General features: G+C 54.4%; 1 protein-coding gene across 4 annotated transcripts; it reads right to left on the bottom strand.

Moving 5' to 3' along the window:
* Nucleotides 1-8,329: 8,329 nt before the first annotated feature.
* On the bottom strand, nucleotides 8,330-20,472 carry LOC149858665 (adhesion G protein-coupled receptor E3-like). Of its 4 annotated transcripts, XM_090060025.1 has the most exons (15): nucleotides 20,079-20,472; nucleotides 19,317-19,472; nucleotides 15,787-15,936; nucleotides 15,328-15,398; nucleotides 14,794-14,965; nucleotides 14,226-14,357; nucleotides 13,606-13,808; nucleotides 12,835-13,005; nucleotides 12,473-12,667; nucleotides 11,746-11,981; nucleotides 10,724-10,790; nucleotides 10,438-10,529; nucleotides 10,091-10,259; nucleotides 9,880-9,984; nucleotides 8,330-9,655 (listed from the first exon to the last, which is right to left on the bottom strand). In XM_090060025.1, exons 1-10 carry the CDS (start codon nucleotides 20,419-20,421, stop codon nucleotides 11,835-11,837), a joined length of 1,740 nt encoding a protein of 579 aa, XP_089916151.1. In that variant the 5' UTR covers nucleotides 20,422-20,472; the 3' UTR covers nucleotides 8,330-9,655; nucleotides 9,880-9,984; nucleotides 10,091-10,259; nucleotides 10,438-10,529; nucleotides 10,724-10,790; nucleotides 11,746-11,834. The 4 variants fall into 4 exon arrangements, with proteins under 4 accessions (XP_089916151.1, XP_089916152.1, XP_089916154.1 ...); XM_090060026.1 differs by lacking the exon at nucleotides 10,724-10,790; XM_090060028.1 differs by lacking the exons at nucleotides 10,091-10,259; nucleotides 10,438-10,529; nucleotides 10,724-10,790.
* Nucleotides 20,473-20,903: the final 431 nt, after the last annotated feature.

Below are 20,903 nucleotides of genomic sequence, written 5' to 3'. Positions count from 1 at the left end.
TAAATTTATATGGGTAGTAACTTAGCTATGCCCCCATGGCTGGGAGCCCTGCCAGCTGATGGGGATCCCAGCTGCAGGGGTGTACTGGGTACTGCGCAGCCAGCTGCAAATGGGAGTCTCATCAGCTCTGGAACCCATAGCAGCCCAGGACCATCCTGGGCTTGCCCTACGCTGGCAATAAGGTGTGATAGGAACTGATGCTGGATCCCATAAGCACAACTCCTGCCAACCCACTCTGCCCAGCCACATGTACCTAGAGCATCCTGCTTCTTGCAACAGACCCTCCTGTGGCTTCACCTCCCCTGCTCTCCCAGCAGGGTTCATTGTGCACAGCCATAGAGGACACTTGTTGGCATCATGATCAGGGCCCCAGGCTTGTAGGTCCCTTTTCTCTGCACTGGGAATGGACAGGATCCCTCCTCACATTGCAGATGTCAGTGAGTATACAGGTCTTTACCCTGGTATGTGCAGGCTGAATGCACACTGCCACAACTTCCCTGGAGGTTTCTACTGCACATGTGCTCCCAGATTTGCAGCTGATCCTGACGAAGAGAGCTTCACAGATGCGAGGGAGAATACCTGCCAAGGTAAGGGCCCGCTATTGCCTGGCAGAGGCCACACACTCACTGCAGGGCAGGCATCATGGGTGAGTTCCCAACCAGGCAGGCAGCAACACTGCAAATGGCATGCTCCCAGCCAACTTACAAGGGCCAGGCGGTCTATCAGGAACCTGATACCAACTTGGCAGCCCCTTGGGCGTATTCTCTGTACTTGAGTTGTTTGAGGCTATGACCATGCACTCTTGCTGATTGTCAGATAAGCTATGGGTCATGAGGCTGAGCCTGTGACTGCCATGGGGGGGCTGTGGGTTGGGATGCCATTCTAGGAGCAGATCCAGAGGACACAGTGGTGCTGGGACCATCCTGCTGGAGTATCTCTATACTTTAAAAATTACTCCCAGTGAGCAAGAATTCCCTCCTTTCTCTCCATGATCAGAGGCACATCCGGACCCCTCTCCCATTTCCCCTTCCCCTCCCATTTCCTGCTCTCCACTTGCTATGGCCACTTTCCCCAGTGCCCTGTGGGCCAGGGAATCCACCAAGCCACCCCTACCCTCTCTAGCTGGGCTGCACAGGGGATGGACTTGTGGCAGAAAGCCACCTTGGTTTCTCCCCAAAATCTCTGCCCTGTGACAATGTGATTAGAGGGGCCAGCACAGAGGATTCACACCTCAGCCTATCTCTTTAGGTAACCTGAGCTGGCTGCATTCCTGAGAGAGGGGGAAAACCTGCTCCCTTTGCCTGCGTGACTGGCATCAGCCACCTGGGTGAGGGGCATCTACCTGGGGAGCTGGAATCTGCCTGGTAACAGATGATGTATTTCAAATTGGTTGGCTGACAGCCAACTGGGGCTGACCTCCACTGGACCAGGTGAATGAGGTCACAGGGGCTATATAGGTTGGGGGGGAAGGAGGCTGGCTCTCTTCGGCCATGAGGTGAAGCAGCAGCAAAGCAGGGGAGACAGAGAAGCCTTACCATCCGAACCTAGCTCTCTCTCTCTCGCCCCAAGACTCCAGAGGGGAAAGTCAACCAGCCTCTGGAAGATGCTTGTGAGTAAGCTACTCAATCTGTTTAGATATCTAGCTGGCAGTAACACAGATGCGTGATCAAAAGGCTACCTCAGCCACACTGTTTGCTCTTTAGGATTCCTAAGATATTGCTCAATCCTGTACCCTAGTTTACCCTACCCCTTGAAATCAATAAAGTTCTCCTTTTTGACTGGTGTGGGAGACTTATTGAGGGGTGGGTCTAAATTATGCCTAAGAGACCCCTTAGGTCTGCGGACTAAGGGAGACTTTACTTTTTGCCCCCTGACTTGGGGAAGTGCCCCAAGTGCCTGTACCGGGTTGAGTACCCGTCGGACTATTAGGCCTGTGTTTCCCCGAGGGCCCAGGGCCGAGACAGTCCCTTCTCGGGGTGGTGGCAGCTACGTTACCCCCAGACTAGCGAGTGTGCTCTGGGAGAGGGGTCGGCCAAGCATAATGCCCCTAGGGAGGCATTCGGAGCCTGGAAGGTGGTAGGGCGCAGGGAGGTGGGCGGCTCAACGCAGGAGCACCCCTACTGGCCCGCCACAGGACTCATGTTCCCACCCCTACAAAGCAGGGGGCTGCTTCCACACCCCACTTTGTCAAACCCTGCACCCACCCCTGTACAGTCCCTGCCCTGGAGAACCCCACGCAGCCCGTTCCTGCCTCAAACCTGGCTCAACCCAACTCTGGGAGCCCCAATGTTCCTGAGAGCTGCAGTGACTCTTGCACCTTAGCAAATGAACACAGGTTGGACATTTGGCCTGGAGGTTGGACTAGGAGCTAAGAGACATTATCTGGAGAGGAAGTGTTGAGAGAAAGGGGTGAAGGGTGTGAGATGAACCTGGAGAAAGGGCCAGGGTGAGATGGGGAAGAAGGGCCAGTGGGATAGGGCAGAGCTTTCTCACTTACCTCCCATTCCCTGCAGAAGTAAACCTGCATTGCGAGTGCCCCAAATTTTCCAGGTGTGTGAACACCTCCCACTGCACCTGCCTGCCTGGGTTCCAGTCCACCAATGGGAAGCCCTACTTCAGTGACTTCATGGTCTTTTGTGATGGTAAGAGAGGCTCCTGTGCTAGTATCTGCATGTTACATGTATTACACAACCACCAGGGTGACTGCACAATTCATTCAGACCGGCTACGTGTGCAAATTAACTGGCATACCATAAAAAAACTTCATCCAGCTAGAAAGTTAAAGCTGGAAAATATATTCTAACCTTATAGCTAGTTTCTATCCAGCATGCATTTACATGGGTAACATAGCTATGCCTCCATGGCTGGGAGCCCCATCAGCTTGTCAGGATCCCAGCTGCAGGGGTGTACAGTGCACTGCACAGTCAGCTGCAATGGATGTCTTGTCAGCAAGAGCTGGTGCAGAAGGAGCCCAGGATCACTACACTGGCAATAAGGTGTGATAAGATCTGATGCTGGATCCCATAATCACAGCTCCTGCCGACCCCCCTCTGCCCAGCCACATGTGCCCAGAGCATCCTGCTTTTCATACAGTCCCTCCTCTGGCTCCACCTCCCCTGCTCTCCTGAAAGGGTTCATTGTCTACAGCCACAGACAACACTTAGCATCATCATCAGGGCCCCAGGCTCATTGGTCCCTATTCTCTGCACTGGGAGTGGACAGATGTCAATGAGTGTACAGGTCTTGACCCTGGAATGTGGACTGAACGCACACTGCCACAACTTTCCTTAGGTTTCTCCTGCCCTTGTGAACTGGGGTTCATGGCTGAACCTGGCAGTCAACTTCACATATGCTAGTGAGTTAAGACCAGAGGCTGAGCCCATGACTTCAACAGGGGGATGTGAGATGGGATGCCATCCGAGGAACAGATCCAAAGCGGGGGCAGTGGTACCTGGACCATGCTGCTGGAGTCTCCAGACACTTTGAAAAACTCCCCAAAGCAGATAAGAATCCCCAATACCCACCATGATTGGAGGATCATTCTCTCCCCTCCCCTTCCCTTCCATGGTTCCCCAGATGCTATGGCCACTTTCCCACTGTCCTGGGGGCCTGGGAGTCTTCCAAGCTGCCCCTGCCCTCTCCAGTTGGGCTGCACAGGGGCTGGGCTCAGCTAAGGCAGACACCGCTACAGCAGCTTCCCTGCCTGCTCCTAGGGAGACCGGGTAGCTTGAGTGATGCCACCGCCTCCCCATTGCTTCTCCTGCTGCTCCCAGCTGAGCTCAGCCCCTGTGCAACCCAGCTGGAGTGGGCAGAAGCAGCTCTGAAGCTTCCCTCCATCCCCAGAACAGCAAGGGAAATAGTGGTGACTGGAGAAGGAAGGGAGAGAAGGGGAGGAGACATGCCCCTGAGTACAGAGAGTAAGGCAGGGATTCTTAAATGCTTTGGGTATTTTAAAAAGTCTCCAGAGGGTCCTGTAGCCTGGCTTTCCCCTTACGGTGGGTTGCAGAGTAGGAGGCCGGGAGAGGGGGTGCAGCCACCCCTGCTACCAGGGGCTACTCACACACTCCCCTTTGCCAAACCCTGGATCTGACCCTGTGCACTCTCTGCCCTGGAGAACCCCATGCAGCCCCTGCCTGCCCCATGCCTGGCTCGAGCCATCTCTGGGATCCTCTAATGTTCCTGAGAGCTGCAGAGACTCTCACACCTTAGCAAAGGAAAATAAGCTGGACACTCAGCCTAAGGGCTGGACTAGGAACTAGGAGATGTTAGGTGGAGAGAAAGGATTGGGAGGATGAGAGAAAGGGGCAGAAGTGTGTGAGATGAACCTGGAGAGAGTATCACAGTGGGATGGGGAAGAAAAGCCAGTGGCACAAGGTAGAGCCTTCTCACCTTGTTTCCTTTCACTGCAAGTGACCCTCTGGACTGTGATCCCAATAGCTGCCCCCAATTTTCCAGATGTGTGAATGCTACCCACTGCTCCTGTGTCCCCGGGTTCAGGTCCACCAGTGGGGAGCACTACTTCAGCAACCTGGTCTTCTGCGTTGGTAAAAGAAGTTCCTTTGCTAGTATCTGCATGTTACATGCGTTACAGCATCATCGGGTTGACTGCACAATTCATTCAGACCGGCTACACGTGCAAATGAATTGTCATGCCATAAAAAGCTCCATCCAGCTATAAAGTTAAAGCTGGAAAATAGTTTCTAATCTTATAGCTGGTTTGTATCCAGCTTGAATTTGCATGGGTAGCATAGCTACGTGCCCAGGGCTAGGATCCATGTTAGCTAATGGGGATCCCAACTGCAGGGGTGCATTGTGCACTGCACAGGCCATTACACATAGGAGTCTCATTAGCTGAAGAGTCCAAAGCAGTAGGAGCTGGTGCAGAGAGAGCCTGGGATTGCCATCCCGGGCTCGTCATACATGGCAATAAGGTGTCATAGGATGTGATGCTGTATCCCTTAATTACAACACATGCCAAACCCTACCTTCCCTGCCATGTGTGCCCAGAGCATTCTGCTTCTTGCACGGGCCCCTGATCTGTCTCCAGCCTCCCTGCTCTCCCAGCCAGTTTCCTTGTCCACAGCCACAGCAGACACTTATTGGTAACATCATCAGGGCTTCAGGGTCATAGGTCACTTTGCCTGCATTGGCAGTGGATCTCTTCTCGCACTGCAGATGTTAATGAGTGTAACATTCTTGACCTTGGAATGTGTGGATCGCACACACAGTACTGCAACTTCCCTGGATGTTTCTTTTGTATATGCACACCGGGGATCATGCCTGAACCTGGCAAAGAGAACTTCACAGATGCAAATGGGAACACCTGCCAGTATAAGGACCCCACACCCCCCACCTTCACTTGGCAGAGTCCACATGCTTACTGCAGTGCTGGCTCTGGATCCTCGTTCTGGTTAGGGTCCAGGCCATGTCTTCCAGAGACACCTGTCCTGAAGGGGTGTTTCCACATCAGACTGGCCAGGTCCCTGCTGTGATGGAGTCTCTCAGGAATACAGAGGTCTCCTTTCAACCCCTGCAATTGCATCCCATGCCCCAAGCAGCAGGGGCAGACTGAGACCTGCCCATCTTTTTAAAGCCTGCATCCCAAAGCCTTGTCCAACCAGAGCATCCTGGGCCTTGCACACAGCCCCAAACAGGCTCCACCTCCACCTACTGCAGCAGGTCTCAAGAGTTCCCAGCCCAGGTGCGGCTCCCTAGGTCCCTTCACATTGTACCACTGTTCTCTGCCCCAGGTCCATGCCGGTGGTGAAGGGAAATAGTCTTGTCTTGGGCATAAACAGGGTCCCCTCTTGTACTACAGACATCAATGAGTGTGTAGTACATGGGCAGGAAGCTTGTGGACACAGTGCTATTTACCACAATGTCCCTGGCACGTACCGCTGCAGCTGTGTCCAAGGATTCGAGTCTGGTCCTGGGAGAGAGAACTTCACCAGGGCTGGATGGAACACCTGCTGGGGTAAGGAGAAGGACGCTTGCTGCTCCCCTCAGCCTGGGAGAGAGTGGTGCTGAGTTGTCATTGTCTTACTCCAGCTGCCTCCCATGACAATGGCACAGTCCTGGATGGGAATGGGTGCTAGCCACCCTCACTGCACACAGCCTGAGTGGGAAGAGAGATACCAGGGCCCCTCAGGCATCAGCAGCGGCCAGAGACAACGTAATGCCCATTCGTGTCCTGCCATGGGGCCTGGCCTGGCCATGGCCATTCCATCCAAGAGCTACATATATGAGTGGTGTGGAGGTGCAGCATGGCTGGGTGCCCAGGGACAGGATGCACAGAACATGGGGAGGGGAATAAGGATATGAGCCCTGAACCCACCCCAGCCCTATAGGAAAGGTAAGGAAAGCCCCACAAGTGAGAAAGTAGCATGGAGCAGGGATCCAGCCTTACAAAGGGGGACACCCAGGAAGGGGTTTCACAGCCAGGAGCTCTCCTGCTTCTTCCCCCAGCTCTGGAGACACGCCGCATCACAGGGACCTGCAGCCAGGGCAACGAGGTCTTTGTGCTGAGAGCCCGGGAGCAGGCCATGGAAGTTCATTGCAGCACAGTCAGCGATGCTGCTTCCCAAGCCGCTTCCGAAGGTACCATCTGAGAAATGTGGGGCATAGGGAGCCAGCCCTGGGATGGAGCAGCACAGATCCATGGGACTTTACCTGCTGAGAAGGCCCCAGTCCCAGCCCTGCTTCTCTTCCATCCCTGCCTGGAGCCTCCTTTGAGCTGGGGCTCTTTTCTCGGTCTGGCACTAGACAAACCTTGGGTGCTGCCCCAGTGCCCCTGTCACTACAGAGACCTTCCTTCCTGGCAGTCTCACCTCCTGAGGACTGAGCAGTGGGGGAGGTGGAAAGTGGGATGAAGTGGGTCAGAGAATGGGAGGGGAAGTGCTAGTTAGTGGCTAAAGAGTCAGGATTGCAGCTAGGACTCATCTGGGACCAGCTGCATCATGAACTAAGTGTGACCTTGGCCCTGGATTGCTCTTTTGTTGCTTCTCACCCACCCAGGTTCTGGGGCTGCTGTTTTTATCTCTTACTCCACCCTCAACTCCATCGTGAACAATCCCATCTTCCAGAAAACTTCCGTACCAGCTGGCCAGGCCCTGGGGAAAGTGCAGCTGCTGTCCTGGATGGCTCTACATCATTCTCAATCCTAGCCCCACCGTCCAGTTTATCTACTACTCCCCCCAGGTTGGTGTCATCTGCAGACTTGCTGAGGGTGCTCTCTATACCATCTTCCAGGTCATGGATGCAGACATTGAACAAAACCAGCCCCAGGACTGACCCCTGGGGCACTCCAATTGATACCGGCTAACAGTTAGACATTGAGCCGTTCACTACTAATCTCTGAGCCCGATGCTCCAACCATCCACCTTACGGTCCATTCATCCAGCTGGCACTTCTTTAGATTGCCTGCGAGAATGTTGTGGGAGCCCATATCTGAAGCCTTGCTATAGTCAAGATAAACCACATCCACCGGTCTCCCCGATTCCACTGAGATAGATAATGAATTCCCTATGCCAGCATCTCTGGATGGTTGGTGCAGTCGCTGGCTACATTGGGAGTCACTTGGCAAAGGCCAGAATGCCCAATGGACAAGGAAGGGCTGTTGTTCTGGGAGCAGTCAGACTGGCCATGGGTGGGGCATGGTGCACAAGAGCTGTGTTGGAGGTGACTTGTAGAAGGGAGACGCGCTGCTGTCAATGGAGATTTAATCCAGCAGCTCCATGGGCTGTGGGCTCCGAAGCTCCATGCTCCCAGACTCCAGTCAGGCTTAGACACCTCCATCCAGCTCATCAATCAGGATCAGGCTGCCCACCCCACAATCAATCAATCAATCGATGAACTTTATGCACACCTGGCCTACAGCCAACGGGGGAGGTCTGCAAAGATGTTAGGACCTGGCAGGAAACTGCAGCCAAGTGCCATATTCATGCTGCAGTAGCTGAGGCCAATTCTGTGACTCTCTTCCTCCCTTTCCATCAGCCCTGACCACATGCCCAAAAGGGTGGGGACTGTGTTCTGTGTAGGAGAGAAAAGCTCTGCTACAGCTGAGTATTGACCAGCTCTTGGGGAGAAGCAAGACGCTGATTGGAGAAGTGATCACCACAGCTGTGCATCTGTTACCATGTCATAGGATTTGATCCCAACCTGCAAGATATTTGGCTTTTGTCTACAGGCCCCTTCTCATGTGTACATGCATGGAGGGAAGGACTGCAAATTTCATTATAATAACAGAACAAGTCGCTAGTCCTTGCAAGTACACTGAAAAAAACGATGTAGATGTAACCTAAAATTTCAGGAACCAGTCAGCTAAGAAAAAGACTCTGCCGTTTATTTTTCCTAAAACAAATAGCTTTGTTATCACACTGATCTCAAGACTTTGCCAGCTCTGGGTCAGAAAAGCATAGGGGCTGCCATGTGCAGGCATTACAAGCAGGGCAGAAAGAAGCTGGTGTAAGGGAAGGGGCTCTCGGACACATGGATACCGATCTGGAGGAGCTCCGCTGGAGTGTGCAGTTATTTCAGATTGATGCAACTGAGCTCAGAAACACAGTGCAGGATCTCCTGGACCTTAAGGACACCGGCATGGTTGTTGGCTCTTGAGGAAGGGTCAGATGCAGCATCAACAACTCTTGGCTTGTCACCGATCTGCTGTTTTGTGGGTTTCTAAGTCTCTGCTGCTGGGGAGGATTTAGGGGATATTCCATCTCCTTTCACTGACATTAAGGTTCGCCCCCTCATCAGTAAGCCACAGGTACTTCACTTTCCAACCTTAGGGCCTGTTACAGGATCTCCCAGGAACAGTGGGAGACCTAGCAGGATGGGGCCGGGCCACCAGGGAGACAACTTTGAGCACTTGTAATGGAGGTGGAGGTTGAGGAGAGCAGCCAGAGACCTTGAATGTACTGTTCCAAGGCAGGGGAAGGAGAATAACCTGGGGCTGGTCAAAAACAGCTGTGGGGACAAGTACCAGGCCTGGCAACAAGACATCCACACTTATACAAAGAGCCATGATTTTTGTTTGCCTAGTCAGTAAACCTTGGTGCTGGGCAACACTTATCTCCTTGGGGGCTTCATGTAATGTGGGATGGCATTGCCCCTCTCCTTTTGGTCAGAGTAGGGCAACTTGTGGTGGCTGAGACTGCACCTGGTCTCCTTGAAGTGTTACTGAGCACAGTATTGCATTGCTCCTGTAAGCCAGGCACATGGTACCGCATTGCTACTGCTAAGCTTGGGAATGCTTCAGCAGTCTGAACCAGTTCAGCAATTCACATGACTATGTGTGAGGAAGGCCATGGCTGGAAACAAAGGCCTCCATGGGGATGGCTGCGCAGGTTGTCTCATAGCCAAGGCTGCAGGGACTGGTGCAGCGGTTGGCTCTTCCTCAACAGGCAACTACAGGAAGAAACAGGCTCTGCTGTGGGCATTGAGGCTTTTCAAATGGGGCTCATCAGAAGGAGGAATTTTAGAGCCCGCTCCCTTTCCCCCTCCCACCTCACCCACAGAGAAGCCAGAGGGCAGCAGGGATTGATCAGCTCTTGGCACTGAAGCTGGCAGCTTCCTCTTCCATGCACTGCCAGACGCCAGGCACGAGCAGGGAGCTTCTTCAGGCACAAGAGGAGCCACTTCTCCACCTTCTTCATTCCTTGAAAGGAAGGCACATGACAGGATCAAGTCCCCTGGGAAGGTCACACACTGCTCAGCTGGTCATGCCTGGGGGGGGAGGGTGGGGGGGACACGCAAGGCTCCAAATGGCAACAAAGCTGGACTAGGCCAGTCAGGCACAAAGCATCTCAGAGCCATAACGCGAGCGGATGGGAGGCAGCAGACTTAGAGGCTGGTGCTGGCACCCAGCACAGCTCTACTTACCGACTTGGTGCTGACAGGGATGGTGGATATTTCAAGACCAGATGTCTGAGACTTGGAGGCAGATGTCCATAGTCCCTTCATCCATCGCCGGTACCACTCTCTCACCTGCGACACGGGCACACAGACAAATGAGGGGACTAGCACCTGGGGAGGGAGGAGCAGCTATGAGGCTGCTACAGCCAAGGCAGGTTGTACAGGCCCTAGGCTTCACCTGGCGATTGAGGATGCAGTGCACCAGGAATATGAAGGCTCCCTGCAGGCTGTTGGTGATGGTGAATAAATACGCCATAACTCTGCCAGCTGATCCAACTTGGAAGAGACCCAGGCTCCATGTGCAACCCAGGATGAAGACCTGGGTGATGGCTTTGAAAGTCAGCAGCCTGGACAGAGGCAGGTGGAGAGACCCCATCAGAACAACCCTGGTGAGAGCGACTGAGCCACAGGGCTCAGGGAGAACAGTTCCCCAAGGCCTGTTCTCGCCTGGATCCTAGTCTCTCCCCACCAGGGGCTTCCACCCCCAGGGCTCAGATCCACCAGAACTGCTTTTTGCTGCCTCACCTGTGGTCTCACAGGGTGGACACGTCCACGTTGAGGGAAGAGAGGTGGCTCCTTAGGATCCACAGCGTCAGGATGAAACAGGTTAGATTTATCTGTGGGCAGAGCAGGGCATGTGCCCTCGTGAGGGTCCTGTCTGGGACCATGACTCCAGTTAAGGCACTGACCAATCCCAGGGGACAATGTCAGATGCTGCTGCCCAGGGGAGCACAACAGGGACATAGGAGGTGTAACAGAGTCACATGGCAGAGAACGGGAACAGGGCCCTGTGGTTCTGTGTTGTACCCACCAAGATAATAAGGCAGACAGGCCCCAGGAAACTCCAGAAAAAGCCTCTGTCCAGGCTGAGCCAGCAGCTAACACGGAGGAAGAAAGAAGAGGTGCATTATCCCCAACATGGAAGCACGGTAATGGCAACCTTAGCTTGTTTCAGCTGCAGGACAGAGAGCAGGATTCTCCACATGAATGTCCTGGCGCCAGTCCCAGCACCAGGGGTTGCTCTCGATTACACCGGGCAATCAAGAGTCTACAGAGATCCCTGAGGCTACTGCATATTCACATATCATCATCCTCATCAGTAGGGACCTACTCTAGACACAGCAGAAGTGTACTGTGCAACAGCTCCTTAATCTTCCAGGTTCCCCCATTAGCACTCCCACTGCTGATTGGCAGAGGGGCTCTGCCATTCATTCCTGACTGGCAGGGAAGCAAATCAGCAGTGTTAAACATGGCACGGTTTTTGCCTCCCACTGCTGACTGGCCGAGGGCCCTCAGCAGCCCTGCTGCTCCGTGCTGACTCCTACTGCTGATTGGCAGAGGGGATCTGCTGCTCGCTCCTGATTGGCAGGGAGGCAAATCTGCAGTGTTAAACATAGTAGGGATTTTGCCTTCCACTGCTGATTGGCCGCAGGCCGAGCCCTGGCCAGAGGCAAAAACCGCATCATACTTAAAACTGTGGTTTTCGCCTCCCCGCTGATCAGGAGCAAGTGGTGGGGCTTCTCCACCGATCAGTGGTGGAGGTACACAGAGGAACCTGAATGATTAAAGAGCTGCTGTGCAGCCAACCTGCGTCATGATTTCCATAGTCCCCTCCTCATCAGAGCAGAGATCCTATGTGTGTTAAACATGTGCGGCTCAGCTGCACTGTGCGGGGGCAGCTTCACAGTACGGGGCAGGAGAGGGATCCCACTGCCAGCTTGAGGTCTGAGGGGGTTCCTGGGAAGTCTGAGATGAATTCAGAGCCAATGTGAGCCAAAGCAACTGACTGGAAATGAGGACCCAACTCCCCTTGGGGAGAGACGAGGCACTTACTGATGCTCCGTTCCGTAGCCGCCTGGGTTGGCTGCTGCTGAAATGGCCACGACCAGGGCTGGGAGCCCATAGCCAAAGGGGTACATGTATCACTTCTTGAACCGGCTGGCACTGGTGTAGTTCACGACCTTCAGGTTCCTGATGGTGAGGATGAGGTGCAGCCCCTCCAGGAACATCCAGGTGAAGGCAGCCAGGAAGAGGTAGTGGAGGAAGCCAGCGATGACAGCACATGTGGTCTGGATGGGGACAGAGAGCTCAGGACACAGCATGGGGAAAGAGAAATCCTGGGGACAGCGAGGCCCATCATGGGGTTCACACTGATTACACACATCTCTCTGATTGCAGAGCTCTTCCTGGTTTCTGGGGGTCCCGCACCTGAACTTCACTGACATGAAAAAGGAGACAGAACCGAGTTTAAAGCAAGGCAGTGGGGCCTGGGCCACATTCCCGGGCGCTGAACAATTTCCTCAATCTCCTGATGCTCCAATATCTCTGCTGTGGAGCAGTGAGAGCCCTGGCCTGAAATTCAGTGTGTGTGAATAGAAACTTGGATCACTGTGTTCAAGGAGCTTCATGCAGGGTGGAGAGGGAAGCATCTTTCTGTGCTGTCCTCTGTGCACTGCCCTGCCCCATATCCCAAAGGGGCAGCAGAGCTGCACAGCCCAGCCCTGGGCTAGAAGAGGTAAAGAGTGAGTGGGGTTTGGGCCCCACTTGCAGGGCGACATACCCGGTTTTTGGTGTGGGTGACGGTTGTGAGGAAGAGCAGATCAGCGAGGAAGAGGCAGAGGCAGAGCTGGAGGTGGATGGCGGTGCTGACGTTCCACAGCGAGCGGCACAGGAGGAAGGTGAGGATGGCCAGGACGAGGCACAGCATGGAGATGCTCAGCCCCACGTAGGTGAGCACACTCAGGGCATCACTCTCCTGCAGCGCAGAGAGATGAGCACCGTCAAACCCACTCCAAACACTTCAGCCCAAGACCATGAGGCCCATGCTCAGAGGAAGCCTTTGAAGGAGCTTTGCCTGAGGCAGGATTGGGCAAATACAAAGCTCAGAGCCCAGCCTTTGATCTGAAGGGGCGAGAAAGATACCTCCACAGGGGCAGGAGCCATGAGTAGGGCGAAGGTAGAGAGGTGGCTGCAGTTGCAGGCTGTGTGAGTGCTGTTGGTGTGGAGAGTGGAGCAGCCGTCCCGAGCCCAGACACCTTTTCCAGCAAGGAATTTCCAGTGCGCACAGAAAGCCTCTTTGGCCTCAGCCTTCGGCTGAAAACAGAAATGCACCTTCAGCATCCTCGTGGTATCACCAAGACAATATGGTTGCTCTAATCACTAATCTACAGTCCACAAATAGGGGCCTTGAGGTCACTTGGGCTTCCAGGGTACCCCAGTGCGGCACCCAACGCCTACACAGGACTCCCTGGTGACACTGGAGACAGACCTTGGATTTGCTGCCTGAGGTACCGGAAAGCCCTCACTGGCCTCTAGCACTGCAGCAATGGGACATAGTCGAGCAGCTGTGGTCAAGGGAAGAAGCGTGAATCCACCTGCCAGCAGACTCTGAGTCCTAATATAATTGGAAAGTTGCTTTAAATTCTCCCGGGCAGTGGGTGAGTTGGGCATAGCTCCTACCCCCAGACCCTGTTACATGATTGACTGGAACAGACTGTGACATGGGGCAACTCCACAGATCCTCCTCCAGCAGAATAGGTCTGGGGCACCAAGATTAAGGCTGGAGGCTCCATCAATTTCTCAGTGATCAACAGCCTGGTAAGGCAGCGCAATATAAACCCCCGGGAGCAGACGCCACTGCCAATGCCGCCCCTGAGCCCAGAAAAAAGTCAGAGAAAGGGGATCAACGCGTACCTGTGTGTGGAGCAGGGTGATTTTCACAGGTCTCAGGAGCTGGTGATTGGGTTTCCGGGGTCCAATGACCCCACTCGCCATCCAGGACAGCAGCTGCACTTTCCCCAGGGCCTGGCCAGCTGGTACGGAAGTTTTCTGGAAGATGGGATTGTTCACGATGGAGTTGAGGGTGGAGTAAGAGATAAAAACAGCAGCCCCAGAACCTGGGTGGGTGAGAAGCAACAAAAGAGCAATCCAGGGCCAAGGTCACACTTAGTTCATGATGCAGCTGGTCCCAGATGAGTCCTAGCTGCAATCCTGACTCTTTAGCCACTAACTAGCACTTCCCCTCCCATTCTCTGACCCACTTCATCCCACTTTCCACCTCCCCCACTGCTCAGTCCTCAGGAGGTAAGACTGCCAGGAAGGAAGGTCTCTGTAGTGACAGGGGCACTGGGGCAGCGCCCAAGGTTTGTCTAGTGCCAGACCGAGAAAAGAGCCCCAGCTCAAAGGAGGCTCCAGGCAGGGATGGAAGAGAAGCAGGGCTGGGACTGGGGCCTTCTCAGCAGGTAAAGTCCCATGGATCTGTGCTGCTCCATCCCAGGGCTGGCTCCCTATGCCCCACATTTCTCAGATGGTACCTTCGGAAGCGGCTTGGGAAGCAGCATCGCTGACTGTGCTGCAATGAACTTCCATGGCCTGCTCCCGGGCTCTCAGCACAAAGACCTCGTTGCCCTGGCTGCAGGTCCCTGTGATGCGGCGTGTCTCCAGAGCTGGGGGAAGAAGCAGGAGAGCTCCTGGCTGTGAAACCCCTTCCTGGGTGTCCCCCTTTGTAAGGCTGGATCCCTGCTCCATGCTACTTTCTCACTTGTGGGGCTTTCCTTACCTTTCCTATAGGGCTGGGATGGGTTCAGGGCTCATGTCCTTATTCCCCTCCCCATGGTCTGTGCATCCTGTCCCTGGGCACCCAGCCATGCTGCACCTCCACACCACTCATATATGTAGCTCTTGGATGGAATGGCCATGGCCAGGCCAGGCCCCATGGCAGGACACGAATGGGCATTACATTGTCTCTGGCCGCTGCTGATGCTCTTTGGGGTCATGACCAGTCTCCAGGATGGGGCAGTGCTGCTGTGTGTCTGCACTGACTGCAGGATTGAACCCCCTATTCTACGGTATCCATGCTCTATGCCCATGCATTCTCCTCACCCATGGACTCCATCACTATGGTCTGTGTCACCTCTGGGGACCTCAACGCAGTGGCCAGAGCAGCCCGTTCCACGTTCTCTAGCAGGAGTGTCACAGCCAACATCACCTCCTCCTCGCTGCGGCCAGGTTGGGCTGAGATGTTCCGGAGGGAACTGAAAGAGCGGTCTGCTTCCTGGGGACAGGAAAGGAGGTGTCCTGTGAGTGAGAGGGCCTCACATGTCTTTCAGGTGCCAGTGGTATCCCTTAGGGCAGTGGTCTCCAAACTTTTTTGATCGTGCACTCCTATCAGTAAAAGAAATTTTGAGCACGCACCCCCAATATACATATATTGATAGAAATAGAAATAGAAGTCCTAATATTTGCTTCCCGCACCCCAATGGATCGTCTTGCACAACCCCTGAGGTATGCACACCCCACTTTGAAGACCATTGCCTTAGGGACATGGGGACAAAAGTGAACTCTCCCAGTTCAGGGGCTATAACTGAGACCGTGAAGCTGGCTCAGGGGCCAACTGTGACAATCAGTTCAAGGCACCTGTAGAGAGAAATTCCTGCACATCTCAGTGACAGCCTCAAATGTGGTGCTGCAGTTAACAGTGGGGACTTCTGTGAAGGGAGAAAAAGGACCAGATATTACAACTTTTCCATCCGTTCCCATTCAGGGAAATCTGCCTTCTGCCCCCAGCCCCGATGGCTGCTCTTTCCTTGTTCACATATGGGTAGCTATGTAGATTGTCTCCCCTTCACTATGACTCACTCTGTCTTCTGCTCCCCACTCCTTTCAGACTCTTCTTTGCCCCATGCTCTCCACTCTTTCCACCCTCTGTTCCTGGATCCTGTATCTCTCCCATGGTCCTGGGTCCCCTTCACCACTCAATGGTTCCCCTCCATGAATGAGGAGAAATCAGTTCACATCACTTTGTGCTTCATGGACCAAGAAATTTCCATGCATCGTGCAAACAGACCTGCTTCTACATACAGGGGTGAAACCAACCTTTACACATGGTCTTGTGATATACCCAGGTCCCAAAGCCAGTGGAGGGAATATGTCCAGGTGCACACACACAGCGGTAACTCCCAATAGTATTGTAGCATCGGGTTCTGGGCCCACAGATGGCAGGAGATCTATAACATTCATCCAGGTCTAAGAATGGAAAAATCAGAGGCGGCCCATTGAGTGTGGACGATGTGGGGAGCAGGCAGACACCCTCTGCCCCCGCAGAGAGGCCAGGTTATGAGCTTCAGGAGCAAAAGCCAGATGGGAGCAGGGGGACAGGAACAGCTCCCAGCAGGCGCAGGGACCTGGCCTGGTTTGAAATGCAATCCAGTGATAGAGTACTCCATCAGTCGCAGCCAGCCCCACCAGCTGCCTGGATCCCAGGGAAACCCAGCCATGACAGGTGATGCCAGCTAACTCGGGTGATGACATCACCCCAGAGTCAGTGACATCAGAGTCAATGACATCATCAATTCCCCCAAATTTCAACCAATCATTTGGCAGCAAGCCTAGTTGGTTGCATCCATTCTCTTCCTTTCAGCCAATCCCAGAGTGTTTCATCATCCAGGTGAACTTCATGGATCCAGGAGAACAAATTTCCCTGGAATCTTGAATCCCAGTGAATTTCAGCCATGCCCAGCAATGACAACATCGAGGTTAGTTACATGGAACACAATTAACTCTGGTCATTCAGGCACAGTGCAGTTGTTGTACTTCCCTGCAGCTGGGCGGGGTAATTGCTGCCTCAAGGTTAATTACATCCTGATCCTCCTTAATTTCACCAATCTCAAATTAGTTCAGGTTAATTACATCATCCAGGTTAATTACAGAGGCTGGTTCCTTTCATTGCAATCTCTGACCTCAGTTCATTTCAGGAAGGCCCGTTAATGACATCATCAAGGTTGATTACACTCTGGCTCATTAACTACACTGCAATCTCTGATCTCCTTCACTTCAGCCCTGCTAGTTAATGATATCATCAGCGTTAATGACACTAGTCCTCAGTAATGTCACTGCAATCTCTGACCTCAAGGAACTTCAACCCTGCTGGCTAATGACATCATCACCATTAATTATACCTGTCCCTGCTAATGTCACTGCAATCTCTTCATCTCCAGTAAATTCCACCATGCTGGTTAATGTTATTGCAATAACTGATCTCCAGTAAATTCAGCCTTGCTGGTTAATGACATCATCAGGATTAATGACACAATCCTGCCTAAATTTCTCTGACCTCAGTGAAAGGTGGGCTCACATCCCAGCAATCCCTGTAAACTTCCCTGATTTCCCTTTGTTTCAGCTGAGCCAGTTAATTGCTTCCATCACAACTAATTGCTCTAGTCCAGGTGATTCCAAGAGGGCGACTGCAGCATCCAGGTGAATTCCCCTGGGCATGACACCCTGCCCCCAGCCCCAGGAGGGTAGGTCCAGGCCCTGTACAGAGGATTGGGGCAGGAGGGAAATTCCACACCCACAAGCAGCATGGAGGGGGCGGTCATAAGTGGCCCCTGGGGCCTGAGATCATGGACAGCTCTTGAGTTAGTGAATCATGGGTAATTTCTCTCATAAAAATGAATATCTCCAATCCAGGCAGTTCCACCCATCCAGCCTCATCTCATTGATCCTGGTCAGTCTCACAGGATTCCCCAGATTCTAGCCACCACCCCTCCCCCATCACAACTGTATCTAGGTGATTCCAGGGATCCAGGTGGATCCCAGCAAATCTCATGGGTGGGGATGGATCACAACAGCCCCCAGGCTCCTTTAGTTCCGGTGATCCAGGTCAAGCTCTCCACGTGACTGTCCCCAGACATCTCCACACTCAACCAATCACAGCCGCGTGGGTCAACACGGTCATCAGGATTCATTACAGTGGTCGCTGTTTCTTGTAACCATCTGGGTAATTCTTCTGGGTTGGGATTCCTTTCAATAACACCCATCAGTGGCATCAGGGAGGGAATGACTTGAATCCTCCTTAATCTTGTTAATCTCTGATGCCTTCCAGTCAATCCCTGGACAATGTCAGGTTCATTTTCGTTGCTAGTTCTCTGCCCCCACACAGTGCTTCTGGCAGAGATCTCAAGGCTCCAAAGGGAAATCCGCCTGAATTTCCTGTGAGATCTCCAATCCAGGATCCTTTCCTTGGCCACCAGGAGGGGTCACAACCTTTCTACCACTCCCACAGCTGCAAAGACACCCCCACCCCTCTACCACCATCACAGGGCTTTGGGCATTGGGGTTACTCATACCCATGCAGATCTTGGCCTTGCCCTTATTTCTCTTCGCAAAGCCAGCTTTACACATACACATGAAGTCCCCGGGGGTGTTGATACAGTTCCCATGGGGGGCACAGGCACTGACATTCTCCTGGCATTCGTCTATGTCTGCAAGGGTACATAGGCCACCAGGTCAGGCCAGGCTAGGAGAAGGCCTGGCCTTAGGCAGCCTGTAGTGGAGTGGGGGGAGCGGTGGGTTGCTAACTGTCAGTAAAATTTCCTGTCACTAAAAAAAAATTTTTTTTAAATCAGCAAAGTCTGTAAAAATACCAAAACCTGTCAATAAAAATCAGCAAAGAGCTGCAGCTTGAGTGAAGTCAACAGAGCACAGCAACATCCCTCATCCACATCTGCAATACACCAGGGACATGCTGATGCCCTCCAATCCCTTGCTGGGGCCAGCCTGGGTGATGGGGCCCAGGCATCCAGGAACTAAGACACCAGCCCTCCAGAGCCAAATCCCCAGGGGCTCCCCCACTCCCAGTGCCAGGTTAAAGCAGCCCCAAGGTGGCTCCGATTTACACCCCACAAATGTAGGAAGGCATCGGGGCGGGGGGGGCAAGCGTCCAGTTTATACCCCATTCCCTCTGGACCCAGCCCAGGCCAGGGGAACCCAGGTATCCAGGCCATGGGACCCAGGTGTCCTGGACTGGCAGGGCCTGTTTTCCACCTGTATCTAGGCTCCTGTGTGCTGGGATGGCCCTGGGACCCCCTCCCATGTTATTACTGGGCGGGGGGGGGAAGGGCTCAGGTGCTGGAACAGGGACCTGCTTGGGGTATGTGACAAGGTACCAGCATGAAATGTCCAGGCCGGCCCAGTTAACCCTTGAAAGCCCCAGCTTGGGAACTTGTCTAGAGGCCCCGGAGAGACTCTCCCCCCAGTGCTGCACCAGGGGTGCTGCTGACTGGGGTGATCTCTGCCCTGATGAGGAAGGGGTGGAAGGAAGGTTGGGGAAGGACCTTAGGCTGGACCCCATAGCCCCTCCCCAGTCTGGGGGCACCTATCCTGCCCATGGGGACACAGGGAGTCCCCCAGCTCCCCACACCCAGAACCCCATCCTCCCTGGACAAACCCCCAGAGGTCCCAGCCCACAGCAGAGGATGGGGGATGCCTGTTGCCTGGGCTAGCCTGTGGGATGCCTATAGGATGGGGGATGCCTGTGGCCTGCTTCATGGATGGTGGCTGGAGCCATCCTTGCCCCCCAGGGCAGCCCCAGGTTGGGTGGGTGGGGACAGGGGGGGGGATCTTACCCTGGCACATGTTACCACTGGCATTTGTGAAGCTCTCCTTGCTCGGACTAGCCTCAAATCCAGAGACACATGTGCAATTGAAGCCACCAGCGAAGTTGTTGCACTGCGCATTGGCACCGCACTTCTCTTGCCCAGGTGCTGCGCACTCATTCACGTCTGCAACACGCCAGGGACATGCTGAGACCCCAGAACACCTCCAACCTTCCCCATCCCAGAGCTAGCCAGGAACACGCAACCCAGGAGTCTGGGCCCCTTTGTGGGATGAAAACAGGGCCAGCCTACAATTTTTTGGGGTCCCCTGCAAGAAATAGTTTTGGGGCCCTCTGCCTTGAAGAAGCTGGAGGTGGGGGGTGTCGAGCAGCCAAAGAAGGCAGTGGCGGCAGCAGCACCAGGGGGAGGGGGTGGCAAGCGGCTGGAGCATTCAGGTCCCCTTGCACTGTAGTGGCCCCAGGACCTGCCACCCGCATGCTGGGGGGCCCTCCCCTCAGGCAATGGAACCCAGGAGTCTGGAGGCCTGACTCTCAGCTGCATGCAACGCCTTTGTGCTGGGATGGAGCCAGGACCCTCCTCGCCTCCCCCCACCCCCGCAGTGACTGGGAGGGAACAGGGTGGCGGGGTGGGACTCAGAAGATTGAACCCAGACGTCCAGGCCCTAAGGGCATCTCCTGCCCCTCGCCCAGCTGGACCCTGAGTCCCCCCTCTCCCCTGCTTCTGTGGGAAGGCAGGGGGGCTGAGCCCCCACCCACCAGTGCCGCCCTTTACCATCACAGGAGTCGCTTGAGCTATAGAAGTAGAGTGCCCCGCTGACGGACTGGAACCCGGGCAGGCAGGTACAGTGGGTGGCATTCACACACTGGGAATTTTCCGGGCAGCCCCAAGTACAATTCCCAGTGTCACCTGCAGGGGATGGAGATGGGGTGAGGCCAGGGCTGTGGGGAGGGTGGAAATTCAGGCAGCCCCAGGCCTGTCCCAGGAAGGGGCAATGGCCTGCCTGGGGCAACTCTTCCTTCTGCATGCCTGCATGTGTGTGTGTGTGTGTGTGTGTGTGTGTGTTGGGGGGGAGGGGCAGCTTAAATGCCCCAGCTGGGGCCCCCCAGGGCAGCATCAGCCTTACCTTTACCCATGACTCCCCACAAACCCAGTGCCAGGCACAGTCCTGAAAAACAAAGGCACAGTGAGGGACAGTCAGCACGGACTGCTCCCCACCTCTGGGGTAGATTTAACCCCATAGGTACCAACGGGGACTCAATCCCAGCCAGGCGTGCAGTTAGAGGCTCCCACTGGTCCCAGTGTCCCTGGATATAGGGCATGCAGGTCGGGGCCCAGTCAACAACCTGTGGGTGTCCAACCCCTCTCCCCCTCCCCCTCCCCTGCCCCTCACAGGTTGGGATCAGGGGATATTGGATGCTTTACAGACCCCCCCAGGTCAAGATTGGGGGGTGCCAGGACTTCCAGGCTGGGATCAGGCAACACTGGGAGCTGTACAAACCCCCCCAGCTGCGATCAGGGACCCTGGGCACTGTCAGTGCTCCCCTATCTTGCCTCCTCCACCTGCTCCTTCCTCTTCTGCCACTTCCTGTCCTGCTT

The sequence above is a fragment of the Crocodylus siamensis genome, chromosome 8 (genome assembly GCF_052110815.1).
Source record: "Crocodylus siamensis isolate JL-2025a chromosome 8, ASM5211081v1, whole genome shotgun sequence".
Taxonomy (NCBI): domain Eukaryota; kingdom Metazoa; phylum Chordata; order Crocodylia; family Crocodylidae; genus Crocodylus; species Crocodylus siamensis.
This window is presented reverse-complemented; position numbering and strand designations above follow the sequence as displayed.

Bases quoted from the DNA above. Each gene is read 5' to 3' on its own strand.
- LOC149858665 (XM_090060025.1), bottom strand. From the start codon at position 20,421: ATGCTGCCCTGGGGGGCCCCAGCTGGGGCATTTAAGCTGCCCCTCCCC. The intron at 15,937-19,316 runs GTAAGATCCCCC...TTCCATTCTTAG, and splicing joins CAGTGGTAACATGTGCCAGG to ACCTGGATGAATGTTATAGA. The intron at 14,966-15,327 runs GTGCCTTGAACT...TCCTGTCCCCAG, and splicing joins GCAGGAATTTCTCTCTACAG to GAAGCAGACCGCTCTTTCAG.